We start from the raw sequence: 19,985 nt of genomic DNA on the forward strand, positions 1-19,985 counted from the left end.
CTGGTTTTGAATCCCTCATACCACTTGTAAACAGTCTTGTGCCAAATGCCACCGCTTCATCGCCATACACTAATGTTGACATTGCGTGAGCTTCTTTGGCACTTATTTTCCGCTTAGAACAAAACTTAATATTAGCGCGCCACAGATACTCTTAACACGTCCTCATTCTTCTGCCTCTGGAAGCCAATTAACACGCCACAACTCGTTCAAACTTAGCACTGACTGTACCAAGGTTTAGGCTACCGGGCTTACTAATTGAACACCGATAGATGGCACTGTGCAACTATAATCACCGTACTTTTTGATCACACCTTGTATGTTACGATAATTTTTCCGGTTTGATGTTTCATGAATGTTCATCGTAGAATTCAGACTTATTCAACGTTATATATTGCATTTGTAGTGTTTCTAAAAGCGAATGTGACATTTAAATTGTATTGAATTGCAGGTTACGAACGTTAAGGGAAGAGACCGATTTACACAAGGCAATGGCCACAACGGATGAATACACGGCTGATGATATGAGTGACAGTATTCAGAAGTCTGCATGTACAATATTCCGGGAATTAATAGAGCTTTCTAGTCCGTGTGAGAAATTGGACTGTTTAATTGCTGTGATCAAGCTTCTATGTGAGGAAGATAAGAAGTACAAATCAATGTAAGTTCATTTGTGAAAAAAAAGGTATTCTAATATACAGATAATAAAACATGAGTCAACCTTCCTGTGGGGTCTGGAACGAAAATAAATTGCAGGGTTTATGATAACTAACTAACTCTATGGCTTATGGAACCCGGAGGTTCAGTACCGCTCCACTGGCTTCTATTCTTAGCCAACTCGATACAGTTTCTACTTTGTATTCCTATCTCTACGAGATCCATCTTAATATTGTCCTCCCATTTGCGCCTAGGTCTTCCTAATGGTCGTTTTCCGATTGGTCTTCCAGTCAAGACTTGGAAAGCGTTTCTACTTCCTTCCATCCTAGCTACATGATCTGCCCACCTAAGCCTTCTAGACTTGATGACCCTAACAATGTTTGGAAAACTGTATAAATCATGCAGGGTGGATTGATTTAAATCAGTCTGATTTAAATCACGATTTTAATCAAGATTTAAATCACTTGATTTTTTTAAATAAAAATCGTTGATTTAAATCAAATTCCGAAATGAATTAATTTAAAGTGAAAGTAAGTAAAATCCCGTTTCTCTTCTGTTATTCCGATTATGGAAGATAATAATCATAATACAATGAGACTCAATGTATGTAAGCACAGTATGAAAACGAGTATCATGTAGGGAACTATCAGGGAAAATCCCGTTTGAACGGGTTACGGGTGAACCCTGCTTCCTTCTCTTTGTAACACAGTGTTTTAAAATTTCTATTCCAACGGGGAAATCACCATGGACATTTAAGATGAAGACTCTTTTGTGTCCACGTCCATTTGTTTGTTTCCAGATAATAGGGGCGTATTTAGAGGGGTCCGATCCCCTCTCCGAAACAAACAAAAACAAAAAAAATATATTTTAAAATTTTGGGCGAAATTTATGTACTAAATACATAGAAGTTCCTCGGGATCGTAATACGAGAAATTTTGGATGCGTTAAAATATCGAATAATACTTATGATAAAATGGATACTTGACCCCATTGCAGAACATGCCGCGATCTGCGATGTGATCGCAGAAAATTTGCCGCGCCTGTGCAGGAAAAATTGTCAAAGGAAATAAAATAGCCAACAGAAGAATATAAAAACGTGCCTGCTATGTATAGATGTCTTAAATGCACGGACAACTCACATTTGAACTGTTTTTCACGTCACATAGAGCATATTTTTAACAATCACAAGTGTTGTATCTTCTGGAACTGATCATCTTGAATTTTATTTTGGAATTCCTACAGGAAATTCGTGTTATTATTCAGTTCAAAATCTCTTATCGTCGCGAATTGTGTCGAGGAATTTGAAGCTTTAAAATATATAATACGATAATTATGCCTGTTGTGCTGTATGGTTATGAAACATGGTCGCTTACGCTGAGGAAAGAATGCAGATTGAAAGTGTTTGAGAATAAAATCCTGAAACGAATATTCGGAACCAAAAGGAACGGAAATGAGGAATGGCGAAAACTTCACGATGAGGAACTGCATAATTTATACCATTCACCAAACATTGTTAGGGTCATCAAATCTTGGAGGCTCAGATGGGCAGGACATGTAGCGAGAATGGAAGAAAGTAGGAACACTTTCAAAGTTTTAACTGGAAGTCCAATCGTAAAACGACCATTAGGAAGACCTAGGCGCAGATGGGAGGACAATATTAAGATGGATCTCGCAGAAATAAGAATACAAAATAGAAACTGGATTCAGTTAACTAAGGATAGAAGTCAGGAGAGCTTTTGTGAAAATGGCATTGAACCTCCGGGTTCCGTAGGTCATAGTTAGTTAGTTAATTTTAGGCGAAATTTATGTACTTTATTTGTATTTCGTGCTGCTAGATAGTTCCAATTGTTTAAAAATATGCCCCTGCCAAATATCAGTAACTTTCGTGAAAAGAAAAGTGTCATGTTGATATACATTGCTGTACTTTTTCCTTAATGCTTAAGAAACATTGTTTGGAATTGAAATAGGTTAACGATTGGGAATTATTTCAAAATTAAAACCCAATACTTTCACATAAATGACATAATTAACATTTAATACTAATTCTTAATGTTTTTTCTTCAGTTCGCGACTTGTATTATACGAAGAAAAAGATTTGATTTAAATCAAAAAAATCAACAAAAATGATTTTTTTGAAAAAAAATCATGATTTTTTTCCACCCTGAAATCATGTAGTTCATCGTTATGAAGTTTCCGCCATTCCCCATTTCCGTTCCTCTTGGGTCCGAATATTCGTCTCAGGATCTTGTTCTCAAATACTTCCAGTCTATGTTCTTTTCTCAGAGTAAGCGACCATGTTTCGCAACCATACAGAACAACGGTCAAGATTATCGTTTTATATGTTCTAAGCTGCAAATTCCTCGACAGAATTCGCGACGTCAAGAGATTTTGAACTGAATAGGTGATGATTCCTTATTCAGCATTAATGAATTATTTTGCACCAGGTTTAACTTTTTCATATCAACGAATTATATTACGCTATGAGTTTAAGTGTACTTCGCACCAACAGTAGTATGTAATCATAAAATTGTAGTACAAAGTGATAATTCATCATCTCTATATCATCTCAAAAATGAATTAGAACGTTAAACTTGTTACTTGTCTTGAAAGGCCTAACCCTTTGTTCCTGTGATAACCTGAGGTGACCGCTTCACTTACGGTACAGGGGACACGGTGGCTTAGTGGTAGAGCGCTTACCTCTGGTGCGTGGGGTTATTGGTTCGATTGCCAGCCAAGTTTGTTTGTGATGGACAACATCGTGTCGGAGGGTTTTCTCGGGGTACTTCCGTTTCCGCCCTTTTTCTCATTGGACCAGTTATTTCATTATTATTCACGTGCCTTAATCATCCGTCTCCCTTAGCCTAACGTACACTCATGTCCAAAATTATTGTCGCATGTCTATAAATATGTTGTTGTAAGAATATAATTTGATAAGGAATTCGCCCGGTATTACAATGTTAGTATGTGTATAATCGGCAAAGACATGTATGTGGCAAATTTCATGTCAAAAGAGCAGAAAATAAGAACAATAAAACGAAAATAAAACTTTCTTGTCCATTTAGCAACATTTTGTTTTACTCATTCTAATTTCCGTATTTATAATTCTTTTCCTGTAAAATTTACCACAAATATACATTTCCCGATTATACACATAATATCAGTATTAAAAATACCCTGCAAAATCATTATCAAATTTTATTCTTACAAGAAGATATGCGACAATCATTTTGGACATGAGTGTACATGATCGTGGGACGTTAAACCAATATTTTATTTCATTTACCCTACCCACAGGATGGCCTTGACAAAAATGCTAGCAAATGCTTTAAAACAAAACATAGTAAAACTGTCCTATAGATGCACCAGGATTACTCCTTAGATTGGATTGCAGCAAATTAAGGCTCTGTTTTGCATTGCTCCCTTTTTTTTGTTTTTGTTTATAATTTTCATTTTATTTTAGTTCAGTTTTAGCTTAATGTAACCGAGGCTAAAAGAGAGAGTGATGATTATGTTGGAATGGCAAAAGTGGGAGGAAACTGGAGAACCCCCGTAAAACTAATCGCACTGTTTATCCACCACAACGCCCATTTGACAGATGCTGGAATCGAACCAGGAACCCCATACGCCAGAGACGAGCACTTGAATCACTGAGCCACCGTCGGCCTGAAATCTTTCTTGTAAGCCTACGTTATCAAATAATGCGATTAGAAAACACTAATAGGGAAAGCAGTATATCGTTTTAATATGAGTGTACGTACTTGCTCCTGACATTATTTCTCATGTTGATTGATGAGTCAAGTAATTTCGTCACTTCTCCTGTCAAGCTAAGTGCAAAGCTCCAAGAGTAACACTTTCGGTTCGAAACAGTATGTCTGATGGAGAAAGAGGGCATGGGGCGGTGTTTGTTTCACTGTTTTCATGTAAATGTTTTTTTTTTTTCTCCTTCTTAAATCTTTGATCTATTTACTCTTTAAAGTACCTTCTTTCAGAAATTTAAACAAACATTCCAATTCTCTCTTTCGTTATAATATTTATCAATACTTTGGTGATTAAAACTTGGCAGTCACGGATGCTAAGAAGTCCGTGAGTGCGTTTCGCAGATGTCCCTTATTTGCGAAGGATCTCTCATGGAGGTGGTTGTCGAGGGAATAAAACAGGTGGTAATCTGTTGGCGCAAGGTCTGGTGAATATGTCTCCTAGCCAAGTTGCTGAAGGGTCTCCCTGGTCCTTTTTGCCACATATGGCTTGGCATTGTCATGCAGGAACAGCATCACCTTTGCGATTCAGCAATGCTGGCTCTTTCTGCCGCAATGTACGGTGCACCCTTCAACACTGTTGAGAGTAGAGATCAGCAATGATGTTCTGACCAGGTGAAAGGGGCTCATAATGTACCACTTGCCAACAGTGCTAGCTTTTGTGGGTTCAGAGATGGTCTTGAGGTGTGAGGAATAGGATCACGTGGTGGCAATTAATGTCTGGTACGTTTGGAAGTGTCATAGAGGACCCACTTTTCGTCATCAGTGAGTAAACGATCAAAGATGGGTGTACTCAGGTGCCGAATGAGCTAGGACAAACAGGCTATCATTCTGTTGTTCCTTGTTGGCTGCCGACAATGTGTGGAGTATCCACTTGCTTAACTTGTATGACTTCCCTATCCCCTGCAGATGCAGTTTGTTTTATGGAACCCACACTTTAGACCAGTGTCCTGCTCGATTGCTGCTTTCAGGGTTTCATGATCCAACACATGTGATCGTCCACTGCAAGGTTCATCCGAAAGGCTCACATCTCCCGAACGGAATTTCTGGAACCAATGCTAGGATTTATGTTCATCCACGGTATTCTCCCCAAATGCCTGACATGCACCGACTTGATACAGCAGCTGACTTTAAAATCATACAACAAACACACACGAACAAGCTCCTTTGATACCTCAATTTCTCTTCGACACTGGACGAGGTATGACTGCTGTATGTATGCAAGTGCTTGTATTACTGAAGGTCAGACTAACTTCCGATGACTTGGCAGACACGTGCGTCATTTTGTTTCCTCTCTGTGAGTGCATTTTTAATGGGACATCAAAAACGGCAAGGACTTTTTTCGTTACCTTGTATTCACTAAAATTCAAAGAAGTTGGGGGTGAGCTTAGGTGAGCCTTCAAATTCCAAATCCGTCCTTGCAGAAGTCCGGATAAAGATAATAGATCAGGTTGGCACGTACAACAGAACTTGAAAGGTATCATTTTACTCACTATATTAAACGTTGAAATTCGCTAATAGAAGCTGTTCATTTATTCTACTGAATGCCCTATTTATTTCGTTACAGTGGTGCTGATGATTTGTTGCCCAGGTTATCGGCCGTGGTGGTTAGAAGCGGTTTGCCCCACCTAGTTGCTGAGGCCTACTATATGGAGAGCTTTATGCCAGAGGATCGAATGCTGAGTGAAGGCGGATACTGTGTAACGGTATTGCAGAGCGTATTAAATTGCGTTGCAGCACCAGAAAGGAAATGAATATCTTCAGAATTATATTGTGATGGATCTATATCAAGTTTGTGATTTAGTTTTAGTACCAGAGATACTTATTTATTGAATGTTTAAATTTAGAACAGTAAGAAGTTAAACATTCGGTCAAAATAAAATGAAAATGCTATTCTATAATGGTATAACGTCCAGGGCCTCTTTCAGACCAAAAATTTGACGATGTAGCAACGTCGAAGAGAAATGTTGGGCCGTAGCACTGATCTACAAATCCATCACATAAGTTATGTCGATTCTGTTCAGGTGACAGTTAAAGCAGGTAGACGTTAATACTCACCCCATCTATTAGCATCCGTACAAGTTATGTAAAGAATAGAAATAAACATGGCTTACTAACAAAGAAGCAAATAAAGTTGTATATAAACATTGCTAAACCTGTATTTTATTATTTTTTATTTATTTTTATTTTTTTTTTATTTTTAGCGTGATATAACTTATACCATGTTAATAGATGGGGTTAGTATCAACACCTACCGGATTTATCAGCCATCTGGTGAGAATTGATGTAACTGATTAATGGATTCGTATAGATATGCTGCTAATGGCTCAATGTCGGTCTACAACATTAGCATATCCTGAAATTTATGCTGACCCTTGCTCCTGAAGTAGAGGCCAGAGGTTATACCGTTAATATAGCATTTTCAATTGATTTTTACCTGCAGAATAGTATTCTGGGATCCGATTATTAAGGCAATATATATATATATATATATATATATATATATGCGGGGTGTTCTGCATCATATTCAACAAATTGCGTAAATAATCACATGAAGTTAAGATAATCACATGTATATTCCGTGCTCCGTTTGAGAGAAGCTATTTTTCGGAGTTTAGCCATTGTGACGTGCGTCTCAATAAAGTTAAAATTAAGGCAACTTATCTTTAGGAAAATGTAAAATGTAAAGCAACGATTTAAGAAATTAGTTTAAAAAAATGATTTATTGGTTGGAGTTTTAACGTCCTTTCAACATCCGAGACTGTATGAGACGGAGACACAAATTTGGTACAAAAATTTATAAGTAGTCTAAGAAATGACAGTTGACAGTTTCAGGCACAGACAGCACAGCAGCGACTCCTATCGCTTTTACCTGCATTTTTTAACGGATTTCACAATTTCTGAATTTAATTCTCTTCCCAATTTACTTACGATTCTAGATCGACACTAAAAATTGAATGACACAATTAAGAACTGAACCCACTCTTCGCGCATCGAAAGAACCTGCTAGTTTTAGAAAATAATTTGTTGGAAGACACTGGAAATTAATAAATAGAAAAATAGAAAGTAATACTCTATTTGAAAATAAAGAAAACAGTATTTTTTTTTTTACTTCAATTCTGAGTCAGAATTTGTTCATTTTCTGATGTGGCGTCTCAATTTCCAGTATGAAATGGATACTGTCCGCGTCATCAAAAATATGCTGTAGGTCCCGATAACTGTCTCCGACTTTTTACGTGTTTTATGTAGTTAATCCATTTTTCATTAACAACACTATCACACACAGATCCCAGTATTTCCAGTAGTTCGTTCACAGGTCGTCCGTTTTCGCTTAATTTCCGATCACACCATCTCGATAGAATTCAAGATGCAATGATGCGGAGGGAACTGAATACTATGTTATAAGTGTACTGGGTTTGATTCTGGTTGTCCCTGGCTGGGAGTAACCATATACCGTTATTTTGGGTTCGTTCCTATCTTTCAGTAATAAATGGTTAAATGATAGTAAACTAGAACACCAGTTAATATGGAAAAAGATCCACACTCTCGGCCGTTAAGTTCGGGTGTGTTCATTAATCGCCAAAGGCTAAAGCGTGTGCCCACCATCAATGGCGAGTCCCGCATAATGCAGATCCATCAATAATTTCAAAAGAAAGCTTGAGGTTGGAACAACTAGCATAGGTAGCACCGGATTGTTGCAGAGAGACAAAATATACCTTTGTACTGCGCTACTTTTTATGTACCTTACCTGTAACCTGATGATGAATTAAATTATGCACATAGTACGGTATGATACTTCTTTTTCACATACCAAAAGAACAACACTAAATATCATACACAATAGCACTATTATATATTATTCCATGATTAATAAAAAAGCTTGTGCACCAAATGTTGTAATATTTATATATTTTGACTTTTAAGAAAATAAAAACATACTGAACAACACTAACACTATATATATATTGATCAAATGGAATTCAACGATAATAGCCCTTAGAAATCGGTTCGGACGCGCACGAATACGGCACTACGAAACACGCATGAGTATTATAGTTTCAATAGTTTTCCGAAAAACAATATATTTCTTGAAGAGAGAAGCACTATTCTTCTTTGGTTGTTCCTTCCATTTTTATAGATATATAATCTTGCTTTTATGAATCCTTTACTTTGTAGGTTATTTAATAAAAACACATTGTACTAGCACTGACTTTTTTAAAACTTAAGAACCTTTTGGGATATATATATTCTGGTACTTTATACATTTAGTCGTAGTATTTGCACCATCAGATGAATACGTGTTTTAGCTTTGGAGTCTTGGAGAGCACTCTCCGCGCCTCTTTTGCGCGTCACTTTTCTTGATTCCTCTCAGAGCGTATGAATATACTAGTGGAATAAAAAATAGTTCACATAAAACATTTGGTTTTTATGTCACTGCTCCAATAATAAGAAATAATGGATTAATTACCACTTGATTGACAGTACATTAGTTATACTGATGTAGATAATAGTGTAAAAAATTAGTAATTATTCACAAAAATTCACATTATGACGCATTATCCAGTGCTGTTGCTTTGGAATCAACTCTGCGTGGGTGTAGGTGAGGGAACGTGAAATACTTTACTAAATAAGGACCGGCGAGAGGTGCTGAAATGTCTTGGGGAATGATGCTTTAACAGGTAGGAGGAAAAACCCGGAAACACATGGAGTCCAGGAAAAACCCCTTTATCGGTCATACACCTGCTCAAGTTATTTACATGGTAAACCACATTAAGAACGGGTGGGAAAAACCCATGTAAAAGTATAATTTACTGTCTGTATTGATTCTAACTTAACTTAAGTGTTAATTGTCTGTAGTGTGGTGGGCAAGTTTGGTTAGTGGGACAATTTTGTTATTTTTGGCATGCAGTGTATGGCATCTTCTTCTCTTTCACCCGGATACCGCCTGGTTTCCGCTAGCCTTAGCCATTTTCTTCCTCTCTCTCCTTGGCTTTGATGCGATGTACTGAGGGTCTGGAATGTATGTCAGTCCGTTCGAACTTGTAATTGGTTGTAGGTGTGCTTTCATTACTTTCTTTGTGGCTTCCATTATCGCTGTTGTTACTCTGTTCGTGTGGTCTTGATTAATGGAGTTAGTGAGTATACTGGTTACCCACACGATTATCTTGTCTGTTGCTGTCTTGATGGCTTCATTAACGTAATGCTGGATATGTTCAGGTACTTCATCTGTTGTCTTCTGTTCAGGTTTTATTGCTGTGTTCTGCTTAGTTTGAGGTAGTATCATCTGTGGTTGTTTCTGGTCTCTGTTGTTTTTGGCGTGTTTCCGTTGGTACAGTATTTTTGTGGGTTGGTGTAATTCTGCCTGACCACTTCCGCTTTGGACAGTCACCACTTCTGGTTCTATGCCCTTCAGTGGCACACGTCGCACAGAAGTTTTGGTTGATAGGCGTGTTGCATGGATGGTTGTGTGCTTTTGCACATCGGAAACAGACTTGTGGTGTGTTGCAGTGCTGTCGCCGATGTTCATATTGGTAACAGTTCCAGCATGGTTCTGGTCTGGCCTGCACCCTTCATGCTTCAACTCTTTGGTGAACACCATTGATATGTAATCCATGTGTGATGAGTAGAGACCGGATGTTAGGCAAAATGCCTATTCTTTAATATTAAAGATATGATCAAAAATAACGTTTTAAAGTTTATATGGGGGGTTATAGTTTCAATTTAAGCCAATTTTATTTTGCCTATTTCGACCTTTACTGCCTAAATAATTGCTTTAGTGCCTAATGTTGCCTATTCTATGCATTTTCTTCAAATTAAGCCTTCATTGGAAAAAATGTAATTTATATAACATAAATAATACACACATATATGTGTATATTAGGTGTTTGTAAACACAAACACGTGGTACGTTGCAATATATATATACAGAGTGAACTTCAAGATGTGAACATACTTCGGGAAGTGATTAGTGATATCAAAAGAAGACAAACAGTCCTCGTGTATTTTTTTCATTCCGTGTCATTTACAAGTGACAGAGTGCCAACTTGGAATCGAAAATCGAATCCTAACAATTGGAACGAAACCGAAAGATGTGCGCATACTTCGAGAGGTGTTTCGTGACATGAAAAGAAGACAAAAAGTCCTCTTGAATGTCACGAATCACCTCCCGAAGTATGTGCACACCTTTATGTCTCGTTCCAATTGTCAGGATTTGATTTTGGATTCCAAGTTCGCCCCCTTGTCACTCCTACATGATGTGGTATTCGACAACATGCAAAAGGACTTTTTTGTCTTCTTTTGATGTTATGAATCACCTCTTGACGTACGTGCACATCTTTCCGGTTCTCCCAGTATATATGGAATGCATAACAAGCTTCGTTTTTATATATACAATAAAAGAAGATATTAACAAAGAAGTATGTTTCTATATTCTTTGAACATTATCTATGACTTGAATCTAGTTTTTAATTATATTGAATATTTATCTTCATTATTTCGAGTTACATTTTAGTGCCTATTTTTTAAATTTTTAGTGCCTACTTACCTCCCTATTTTCCAGGTTTTTAGTGCCTAAACATCCGGTCTCTAGTGATGAGAAAATGAGCCTGCTCGGATTTCATGGTGAACATCCGTAACAGTGGGAGTGGTCCTTTCTTATTATGTTGGAGAATACCATGGTATTCTTATGATTTTGGAGAATACCATGTTCTGCTTACGTAGGACGATTTTGACATCATCTAGTTGCTCTTCAACCGGTATCCCTTTTATTACGCATGTGAATATTGGGGACACCTTCTTTTCTCTGCTGTGTCAGCTCTTCTTTTCTGTTTTGGGTCTGGGCCTGAAAAGGGCCGGTTCTTCTGTGTCTATACTTCCTCTGGTAGTGTGTTCTTCTCTTTCTGGTGTTCTCTCTTCCTAGTGTTTCTGGACTTAACTTCTGTAAAGCCTCTATTGTCTTCATCTTCTTCTACACTTTGGATCTGCATAGGGCTATTTACTCTGGTTGCGGCGTTACATTTTCATGACTTTCTTCTCGGGGTGTCAATGGAGGAAAATTCTTATTGAAAGCCTGGCTGGCCCTCACGGGATACTTCCTTCTGCCTGTTCTCTTCTTGGTTTTTCATCTGGGATTGGTTTCTCTGGGTGTGTCCTTCTTGGTTTCTCACCGGAATAGTTTCCTCCTGTGCGAGTGCGGTTTGGTGGCTCTTAACAGGGCCAGTTTCGTCTTCTTGTTCAGTGCTCAGCTCCTCCATGTTGTCGATCCAACAGTGGTGACCAAAGTCTTGATCGTCGAAGATGCGCAGAAACAACTCTCGGACTACTTCAGACGGGAAATTAATTCTATACTTTCTCTTTTTGAGTTGGGTCACCTCCAATGCCGAAGCATCTATCTTCATCTCTATTCTTCGTCTGACGTCTTCCGTAGTCGCCAATTTGAAGTTCACTGTGTGCAGCACTACAGGCAGTAGCTGGGGCAGCTCGGCTTCTGGACCATCTGTGGGTTCTGGTGTGCGTTGATCTATCTGTGGGAGATGTTGCCGTTCTTCCCTAGTGGACTTCATTTCTGTGACTGGGCCTTCCTTCTTCTTGGCTGTTCTCTTCTGTTTTGGCATTTTGCTTGTTTTGTTGGCTTTGGAAAGGGCCGAATTGCAGGAACAGGATTTTGGGCCTAAAAAGGACCGTAACTCTAATTTTGAGTGTTCTTCTGTCTCTGTAGCACTCCCAAGAAAAATGTATTGAATCAACGTTAGTCGATTGTCGGCAAAGCCTGTTCAACCTATATGGCCAGTGCGAATCTTGGTCCACAATAGGGGGACAGACCGACGTAATGCAATACTATTTCTCCCAGTTACGCTCGTGTGTGTAACGTGACGTGTTAAACTTTATTTCTCTCTATTGATGCAAACCTATCTCAAAAGACTGGTTGCAAGCTCTCTTATGATTGTGACAGCACCTCAGTTAACACCGCAAGGTTTACTGGCGTGTCACTCTGTCTTCATTCTTCATCTGGTGCTTCATCGGCCGATATGATTTTAACTGCCACTGAAGTCTCCTTTGCCGGAGAAACACTAACTCTCTGCCGATCTAGCCAATTCGGCCCTGGCTGCAGCGAACTGAGTTGAAAATACGGAAATAAATTAGAGAATAAAGAGGGCCCCTTAGCAAGAAAGCTCGCCCTCTTGAGTGATGCACCAACCTATATCTACGTGCACCTCCTACATGCAGTTAGAGATCTAAAGCAGCATGTCGTCTGTGCTGTCGCGCCGCGGTTTTTATCCTGAGACATTTACCGGGCAGTATGTGTTAGAGAAAGAAAGAAGAGTAAAATAGAAGATAGGAAAGCGCGTGAAGATTTTTCACCTCACCATTGGCTTGGGTAGTAGGAGGGAAAAACCTGGGAAACACATGGAGTCCAGGAAAACCCCCTTTATCGGTCATGCACATGCTCAAGATATTTACATGGTAAACCACACTAAGGAGGGGTGGAAAAACCCATGTAAAATTATTATTTTACTGTCTGTATTTAATCTAACTTAAAAGCTGGGTGTGAATTAATCTAATTTGTTAATTGTCTGTAGTTTGGTGGGCAAGTTTGGTTAGTGGGTCTTTGTGTTATTTTTAAGCATGCAACTTGGTCCTTGGCCTCGCTTGGTCGTCATCGGTTTGCAGTGGTGGCAGCTGCTTAACTTCACTCCTATCCCTCGGGTTGTGTGTTTTTAGTGCCGCTCCCTCTGCATTGCTTGCTTCTAGTAGCTATCTGTGGTTTGGTTACATATACCTCCCCAGTTGTGGTTGATATGGTGTTGATGGTTAACTTAAAGATCTTTGTTGCTATTGTTATTGCATCTGTAAGTATTTTTCTGCTTGCTGGTGGTGTTGTCATAGTTAATATTGATGTTACCCATGTTAGTATTTGCTGTGTCGTCCTGTTTATGGCTTCCTCTATTGCTTGATTTGTTAAGGGGTTGTGGGTTTCTTTCTGCCGCTCTTCTGTCTTTGATTGTTGAACTCTGCTGTCTTCCTGGCTCTCATAAGGGCCTGAATATGTGTGCTGTTCTTCTGTGATAAGCCTGGGCCTGGACATCTCAGTTGAGGTTTTTGGTCTCTCAGGACATTCACTGCTTCCTGTCCTGTGACCATTTACTTTGCATGTTGCACAGAAGTTCCTATTTACTTTCTGGCTACATGCGTTTGTATGCGTGCCACCACATCTGTGGCATACTCTCTTACTAGTACATTGGAACTTCCGATGTCCATATGCATAGCAGTTCCAACACGGGGATGGTCGGGGCTGGCTTCTGGATTGCTCCATTTTGTATGTCCTAGTTCCGGTGGGTAGGCCGTATGTAATTAGTCTATTTATTTGATCTGCGTTGGTAGAGAATAATCTTATAAGTGGAGTTGGGCCGCTCTCTGACTGGATCCTGGTTATTGCGTTGTATTGAAATTTTTGATTGAGTAGTTCTTCTTCTAGTGTTGCTAGATCTTTGTTTGTGGGGAATCCCTTTATGACACATGTGAACATGCGTGGATTCTTGCTCTGATTCTTCTGACTTCTCTTCGGTGATTGGTACGATGCTCTGTCTTCATTGGCTTCTGATTGGCAGTTGTTCGTGGACTGGTTGCTAGCAGATACTGTTTTATTGTGGTCCTGGGAAGGGCCGGGATTTCTGGTCTTCACTTCTGTGGGGTTGGCTTCTACCTGAGTGGGGTTACCTCTTTCCTGCTGATCCTCAGAAGGGCCGGTCTTTCTAGTTGTCAGCTGTGTTGGCTTTGGTTTCACCTGTGTGCAATTGTTTTTCACCTGTGTGTGAATGGTTTTCTCCTGTGCGAGATTGGACTTGTCTTTAGGTTTGGGTTTCTCCTGTGTGAGTCTTTTTGTTGTTTCCTCTGTTGGCGCATTTTCTTCCGGTGATCTCTTTTTCTTCCCTCTCCTCTGGACCACTTGGAAGTTTTCGTCTTCTTGAATCTGGTTCTCACCTCTCGTCTTTGGCTTGGCCGTGGTAGCTTGGTCTTCTTGGTTATGCAGTATCTCTGTGCTTGTGGGATGGTGGTCCTCATAAGGGCCGCCATCTTGCTGGTTTTGTATGGGGCGACGCTGGCTCGAGTGGAACACCTGGTCTTCCGCACCGTTTCTTCTCAGGTACTTGTTGAGGTTCTCTTCCATCAGTGTAAGTGCTTCAGCACGTATCCTCTCTCGCTCAGCTGTGGAGAAACTTGGGCTGCTCTGGAAGAGACCAGGTCCCTCATCTTCTTCGCCGCTCTCCTCCTCAACTCTGTCCCTCCTACTTGGCCTCTGGGATGGTTGTGGTTTGCGATTGCTCTTTGATCTTGGCATTTCTTCTCTATGTGGCTCTAAAAAGGGCCGAAAACTCTGATTTAGGTTTGGTTCTAACAGGGTCAGATTCTCTAAGTGAGATGTTTGTGTCTCTCTATGCTATCTAAAAGGGATAGTACTGAGTTCCTGTCAGCCGACTGTCGGCAAAGCCTGTTCAACCTATACGGCCAGTGCGAATTTTGGTCCGCGAAAGGGGGTCCAGCTGACAGAAAAACAATGACTATTCCTTCTAAAAAGCTGTGTGTGTAGTAGAATGTTGTCAGTAGTTTTTATTTGGAAATTAAGTCTTTGTAGCCTATCTTAAGAAAGACTGGCTATTTTTGTCTCTCTGCTGTAACAGCTCCTTCGGTTGGCACCGTTAGGTTTCCGGAGTGTTAACGGAGGATAATCTTCATCTTGAACTTGCTTTTGAAGGTCTTTGAAGGTCTTCTCTCTCTGCCACTCGAACTGAGTTGAAAGCCTCGAAATGTCTTATTATATAGTTCTGAACAAATGAGAGCGCCCTGTGATTGGCCGGGAAAATTGCGTCTGTCCGACCAATCAGTGACGAGAGTTTGGTTGCTGTGTTTTCGGCAACGCACAAGTTCCTGAACAAAAACTGATTGAGCACTCGAAATGGCTCTCCGAAATGGCTCATTCAACAATCAGGAGTTCGATCGTTTGCACGTTTCCTGCGGATTAATCGTAGCAAGCTATCGTCCACGCGTTTATTTATTATTAGCACACTAGTTACAACAGTTGTTGGAAATTAGTTTGCGGATGGGCTAATTGTTTAATTCGTTTCTCCGGGTTTTTGAATTATCGTTATTTGACTTGGACTATCGGCTTTGCCGGTCTTTCTTAAGACCAGACATTGACTGAATAGAATTCCTAAGTGAATTCGGCTCTTATTAGGGCCAGAGCTAAGTTAATTTCCTCCCTCCCCGACTGTATTGACGAGTGACACACCGGCCGGAGTGGTTAAGATCATACGTTTCCCTGGCCCTCTAGAGCTCCTGAGCATAGAGTAAGGACTTTAGATTGTACAGGCTTTGCCGACAGCCGGGGAACGATTGGCCTTAATCAATCCCAACGGGACTGTGTGATAAGGACAATATTCATCACATTTACACCTTTTTTCATACGATACAACACAGCGACCTGGCTACCCAGCGGTGTTAACTAAAGGTTTGCTATCACACCAACACCCTCAATACACAATCACACACTACACGTTCTACATACTCCCACTCGGCCCTTTTTAGTCCCAGAGCCCTACTTTTCACTTCGGCCCTTTTTAGTCCCACTCATAACCCACCCTAGCTATTCTTACACCTATTAATCTGTGGTGTTCCTTAGTATAACAGCCAGAAAACATCATCATGAAGACTACAGGAAGGAAACCTAAGGACTACACCGCTCCCCGGAAACCAGTACAAACTCCATCTCAAAAGAAAGAAGCAGAAACAGAACAGGCTACTTCCACTCGCCAACTACGAAGTGATTCTCTACGTAACCGTGACTACATCTGGGGCCCATCAGAAGAAACTCCACAAATTTCAGCCATGCACCCATCATCCTCGCCATTTCTATCCAGAGATAGCCCATTCAAGGAATCCGATTTTCCGGACACCATCACTCAAGCAAGAAGAGAAAACTACCAAGACCACTACAGTCACACCAGCAGTTGCACCAGCTCTTCTGATCCTGACTCTCCTCCACCAAGACCCCTACATCAGGGCGACTTCAGCAAACACGCTACTTTTGAGACAAGAAGCACCAATTCACAAGAAGCCGAAGATGATGATAGCAATTCCATCGATCCCCATCAAGAGGACATTGAAGAGGTGCCTGCTGTAACCAAAAAGAGTCAAACAGTGCCATCCACACTTCAACCAACTAATGCATCCACCATCCAAGGGTCAGACGATCTCTGCGTAACCATCAGTAACCTCCGTTCAGAACTACAGGAGAAGAAGACACTGAATAAAAGAATCACCGAGAGACAGCCAAACATCAAATACACCATATATTATGTAAAACATATTAATGGTATCCGCATCAAGTTCAATACCATGGATGAGAAACGACGATTCCTGGAACTTAAAAAACCTTCTGAGTTCTCTTACGACAAGACATGGCACTCCAATGCAGGACGCAAACGAAATTCGCAACCACCAAAAGCTACGTTCACATGCGTCATCACTGGTGTTGACCTCAATTATTCTCTGGATGAAATAAGGGACGAACTTAAACAACAATCCATCGACTTTTATAACATCATTAGAATCAAATCTGATAGAGGACCACTCCCACTCCTAAGACTTTTCTCTTATAGTCCAGAACAAATAAGTGACTTAATCACAAATGGAATAGTCATCGACAACTACTACCATAGGGTGGAAGCTTCCAAGAGTCAAGGTAGACCGCTCCCTTGCTCTAAATGTTTTCAGTATGGCCATCTTGCTGCAACCTGCACTGCCGTGCAACACTGCTATAAATGTGGAGTACACCGCACCTCCAACCATAAATGCCGCATTACTGGTAATACACCATACTGTGCCACCTGCAAAATAAACGGCCACAAAACTGGAGGCAGTAATTGTCCTAAACGACCTACTACAGCCAACAATGAAGACTCCACCATACCACTCAAAATATATCCTATCAACAAACCGAAGGTTGCTTCGCAGAAGACTTCTGAAGAAACTCCCTCATCTTATGAACAGCCATCACTCCACGAAGAAACTTCAGCTACCCATCAAACAACTTCTCTTCCAGCTCCTCCAATTAACGAAGCTATTAAAGCAGCAATTGAAGAAATAACACACAACATCATTCAATGGGTCACCGCTGTGTTAACTCTTGCAACAAAACCATCCGAGACTCAGTCTTTGCATAGCTCCATTAAAAAAGCCACTGCTGCCATCTTCAATGAGAAAATTAACATCCTAAACTCCACACAAGGATATGCCTATATAAACATACCCAAACAATACTCAAGAAAACAAGATGTGTAAGACAAGATTTCGTATGGGAAAGGCTGCATCTACATTTACTACAACTAAAATTCTATATATTAATATACAAGGACTACGCAGCAAAATGACAGAACTCCTCACATACCACGAAGACAACTCCATAGACATCGCCATCATCAACGAGACTCATTTTACCAAATCCTTCAGAACCACGTCACAAGGCTATCATATTATCAGGCATGACCGGATAACAGCATCAGGAGGCACGGCAATCCTACTTCGTAAAGGCATAAAATATTCAACCATCTCCATTCCTACAAATCTCCACGATAAATCAACCACACCATTACTCATCAAAGTTGAACTCCAATCCTTCATCCATATAGCTACATTTTATAACAATCCTAGTACTGACATCGCAAACTCTTTCCCAATATTAGATCATCTTGCAACCTTCCCAAACCTTCTCCTTGCCCTTGATATGAACTCACAACATGAGTTACTAGGCGATCCCATTACCAATAACAATGGCAAGAAACTATTACAATATCTAATAGATAGCTCGCTAATCCAGTTGAAAATTCCTGGACCAACATGTCTCGCACAACGGCCTGAGGAAATAGATACCAAGCCTGACAAAATTCTTTGCACCACAGGACTGTTGAAGTTCAAACCAGACATCCATACTGAACAAGACCTTCCATCGGATCACTTGGCTACGCACCTCACCTTACAAAATCCAAAATTGCCAGCTGTAGGCCACACAGTTAAGGACTTCAAAAATGCAGACTGGGACAGCTACAAAGCAAGACTAGAAGAAAACCTACAGAAGATCAACATCGCCCTCACTCCACAATCCATTGAAGATGCCGCAACCGAAATAACAAATATCATTCAAGATGCAGACAAATCATTCATACCTACTACTAAGATCATCCCAGAAATGGATCGCCTGCCATTAGAAATAGTCCATAACATTCGTCATAAACGCTATCTCCAAAAAATGTACAATAAATATCGTTCACCAGTCACTAAAATGGAACTTAACAATATCAACTACATCATCAAGACCATGATAAAAGCCCACAGGGAAGAAAAATTTCATACATTCTGCTTGAAACTCAACGCACTACAAAAGGATGACAACTCCAAATTTTGGCAAGAAATTAGAAAACTTCATAAACCCACAACCAAATTGCAATTGCCTGATACTATTGACAATATCCATCTACCCACAGACCGAGAAAAACTTCACCATTTAGCTGAGATATTCACAATCAAGTTTCAAGATCCACCAGCAAACACACCAGAACAGCACCAAATTGAAGAAACTGCACTTACAATCAAGACAATAATAGCCAACTTCGAGGACCTCACAGACGCAGATCTAGCTGATCAACATCCACCATCCATTACAGCACTCCTGGAACCTATCCATCCATTAGAAGTCGATGATGCCATAAAAAGAAGGAAGAACTCCGCGCCAGGCCCGGACAAGATAACCACTCAGCATTTGAAAGCTGCTCCACCTATACTTCATACGAAACTCGCAGAACTGTATACAGCTAGTCTTTACACTGGGTATGTTCCTACAGTATGGAAAACATCTCACACCATTCTTCTTCATAAACCAGGTAAACCAGCAAACCTATCTAGTAATCTCCGACCTATAGCACTAACAAACATTTTCTCCAAACTCATGGAGAAAATTCTGGTTATTAGACTGCACCAATATCTCCTTGACATCAACCTACTTATTCCACAGCAAGCCGGATTTCGACCACAGCATAGCACCATCGACCAATTAGTAAGAATCTGCCACGACATTCAAAAAGCTTTTGCAAAAGGACACAACACAGGTGCTGCATTCCTGGATCTCACAGGTGCGTTTGATTCAGTATGGCATGATGGTCTTTTATGCAAGCTCACCAACTACAATATGCCCACAACAATCATACGATGGATCCATAATTTCCTCACAGGAAGAACTACCAAGATCAAGATAAATAATCAATACTCTAAGGATATTGACATCCAACGAGACGTACCACAAGGCTCAACCATAGCACCTTTAATATACTTACTATATGTCAACGATACTCCAATCAACCACAAATTTAAAACACAATTTGGTTTATTTGCTGATGACACAGCCTACTGGACTTCCACCCTGCTTACGCACAATATACTTAACCGGCTACATAAACAAATTGCCGAATTTGCGCTCTGGTGTCAAAAATGGAAACTACAGCTTAATCCTAAAAAGACGCAACTGAT

At 40.1% G+C, this 19,985-nt stretch overlaps 1 protein-coding gene across 1 annotated transcript in view; it reads left to right on the top strand.

Annotated features, from left to right (window-relative positions):
• Positions 1 to 8,612, top strand: part of LOC145684334 (VPS9 domain-containing protein 1-like) — an 86,328-nt gene extending 77,716 nt beyond the window's left edge. Inside the window, exons 8-9 of the mRNA XM_081756537.1 lie at positions 449 to 658; positions 5,977 to 8,612. Coding sequence (XP_081612663.1) covers positions 449 to 658; positions 5,977 to 6,163 — 397 coding nt within the window. The 3' untranslated portion in view covers positions 6,164 to 8,612. The remainder of the gene's footprint in view (positions 1 to 448; positions 659 to 5,976) is intronic.
• The last annotated feature ends 11,373 nt before the right edge of the window (positions 8,613 to 19,985 follow it).

This window comes from Thermobia domestica, chromosome 4, assembly GCF_964235325.1.
Source record: "Thermobia domestica chromosome 4, izTheDome1.hap1.1, whole genome shotgun sequence".
In the NCBI taxonomy this organism is placed as follows: Eukaryota; Metazoa; Arthropoda; class Insecta; order Zygentoma; family Lepismatidae; genus Thermobia; species Thermobia domestica.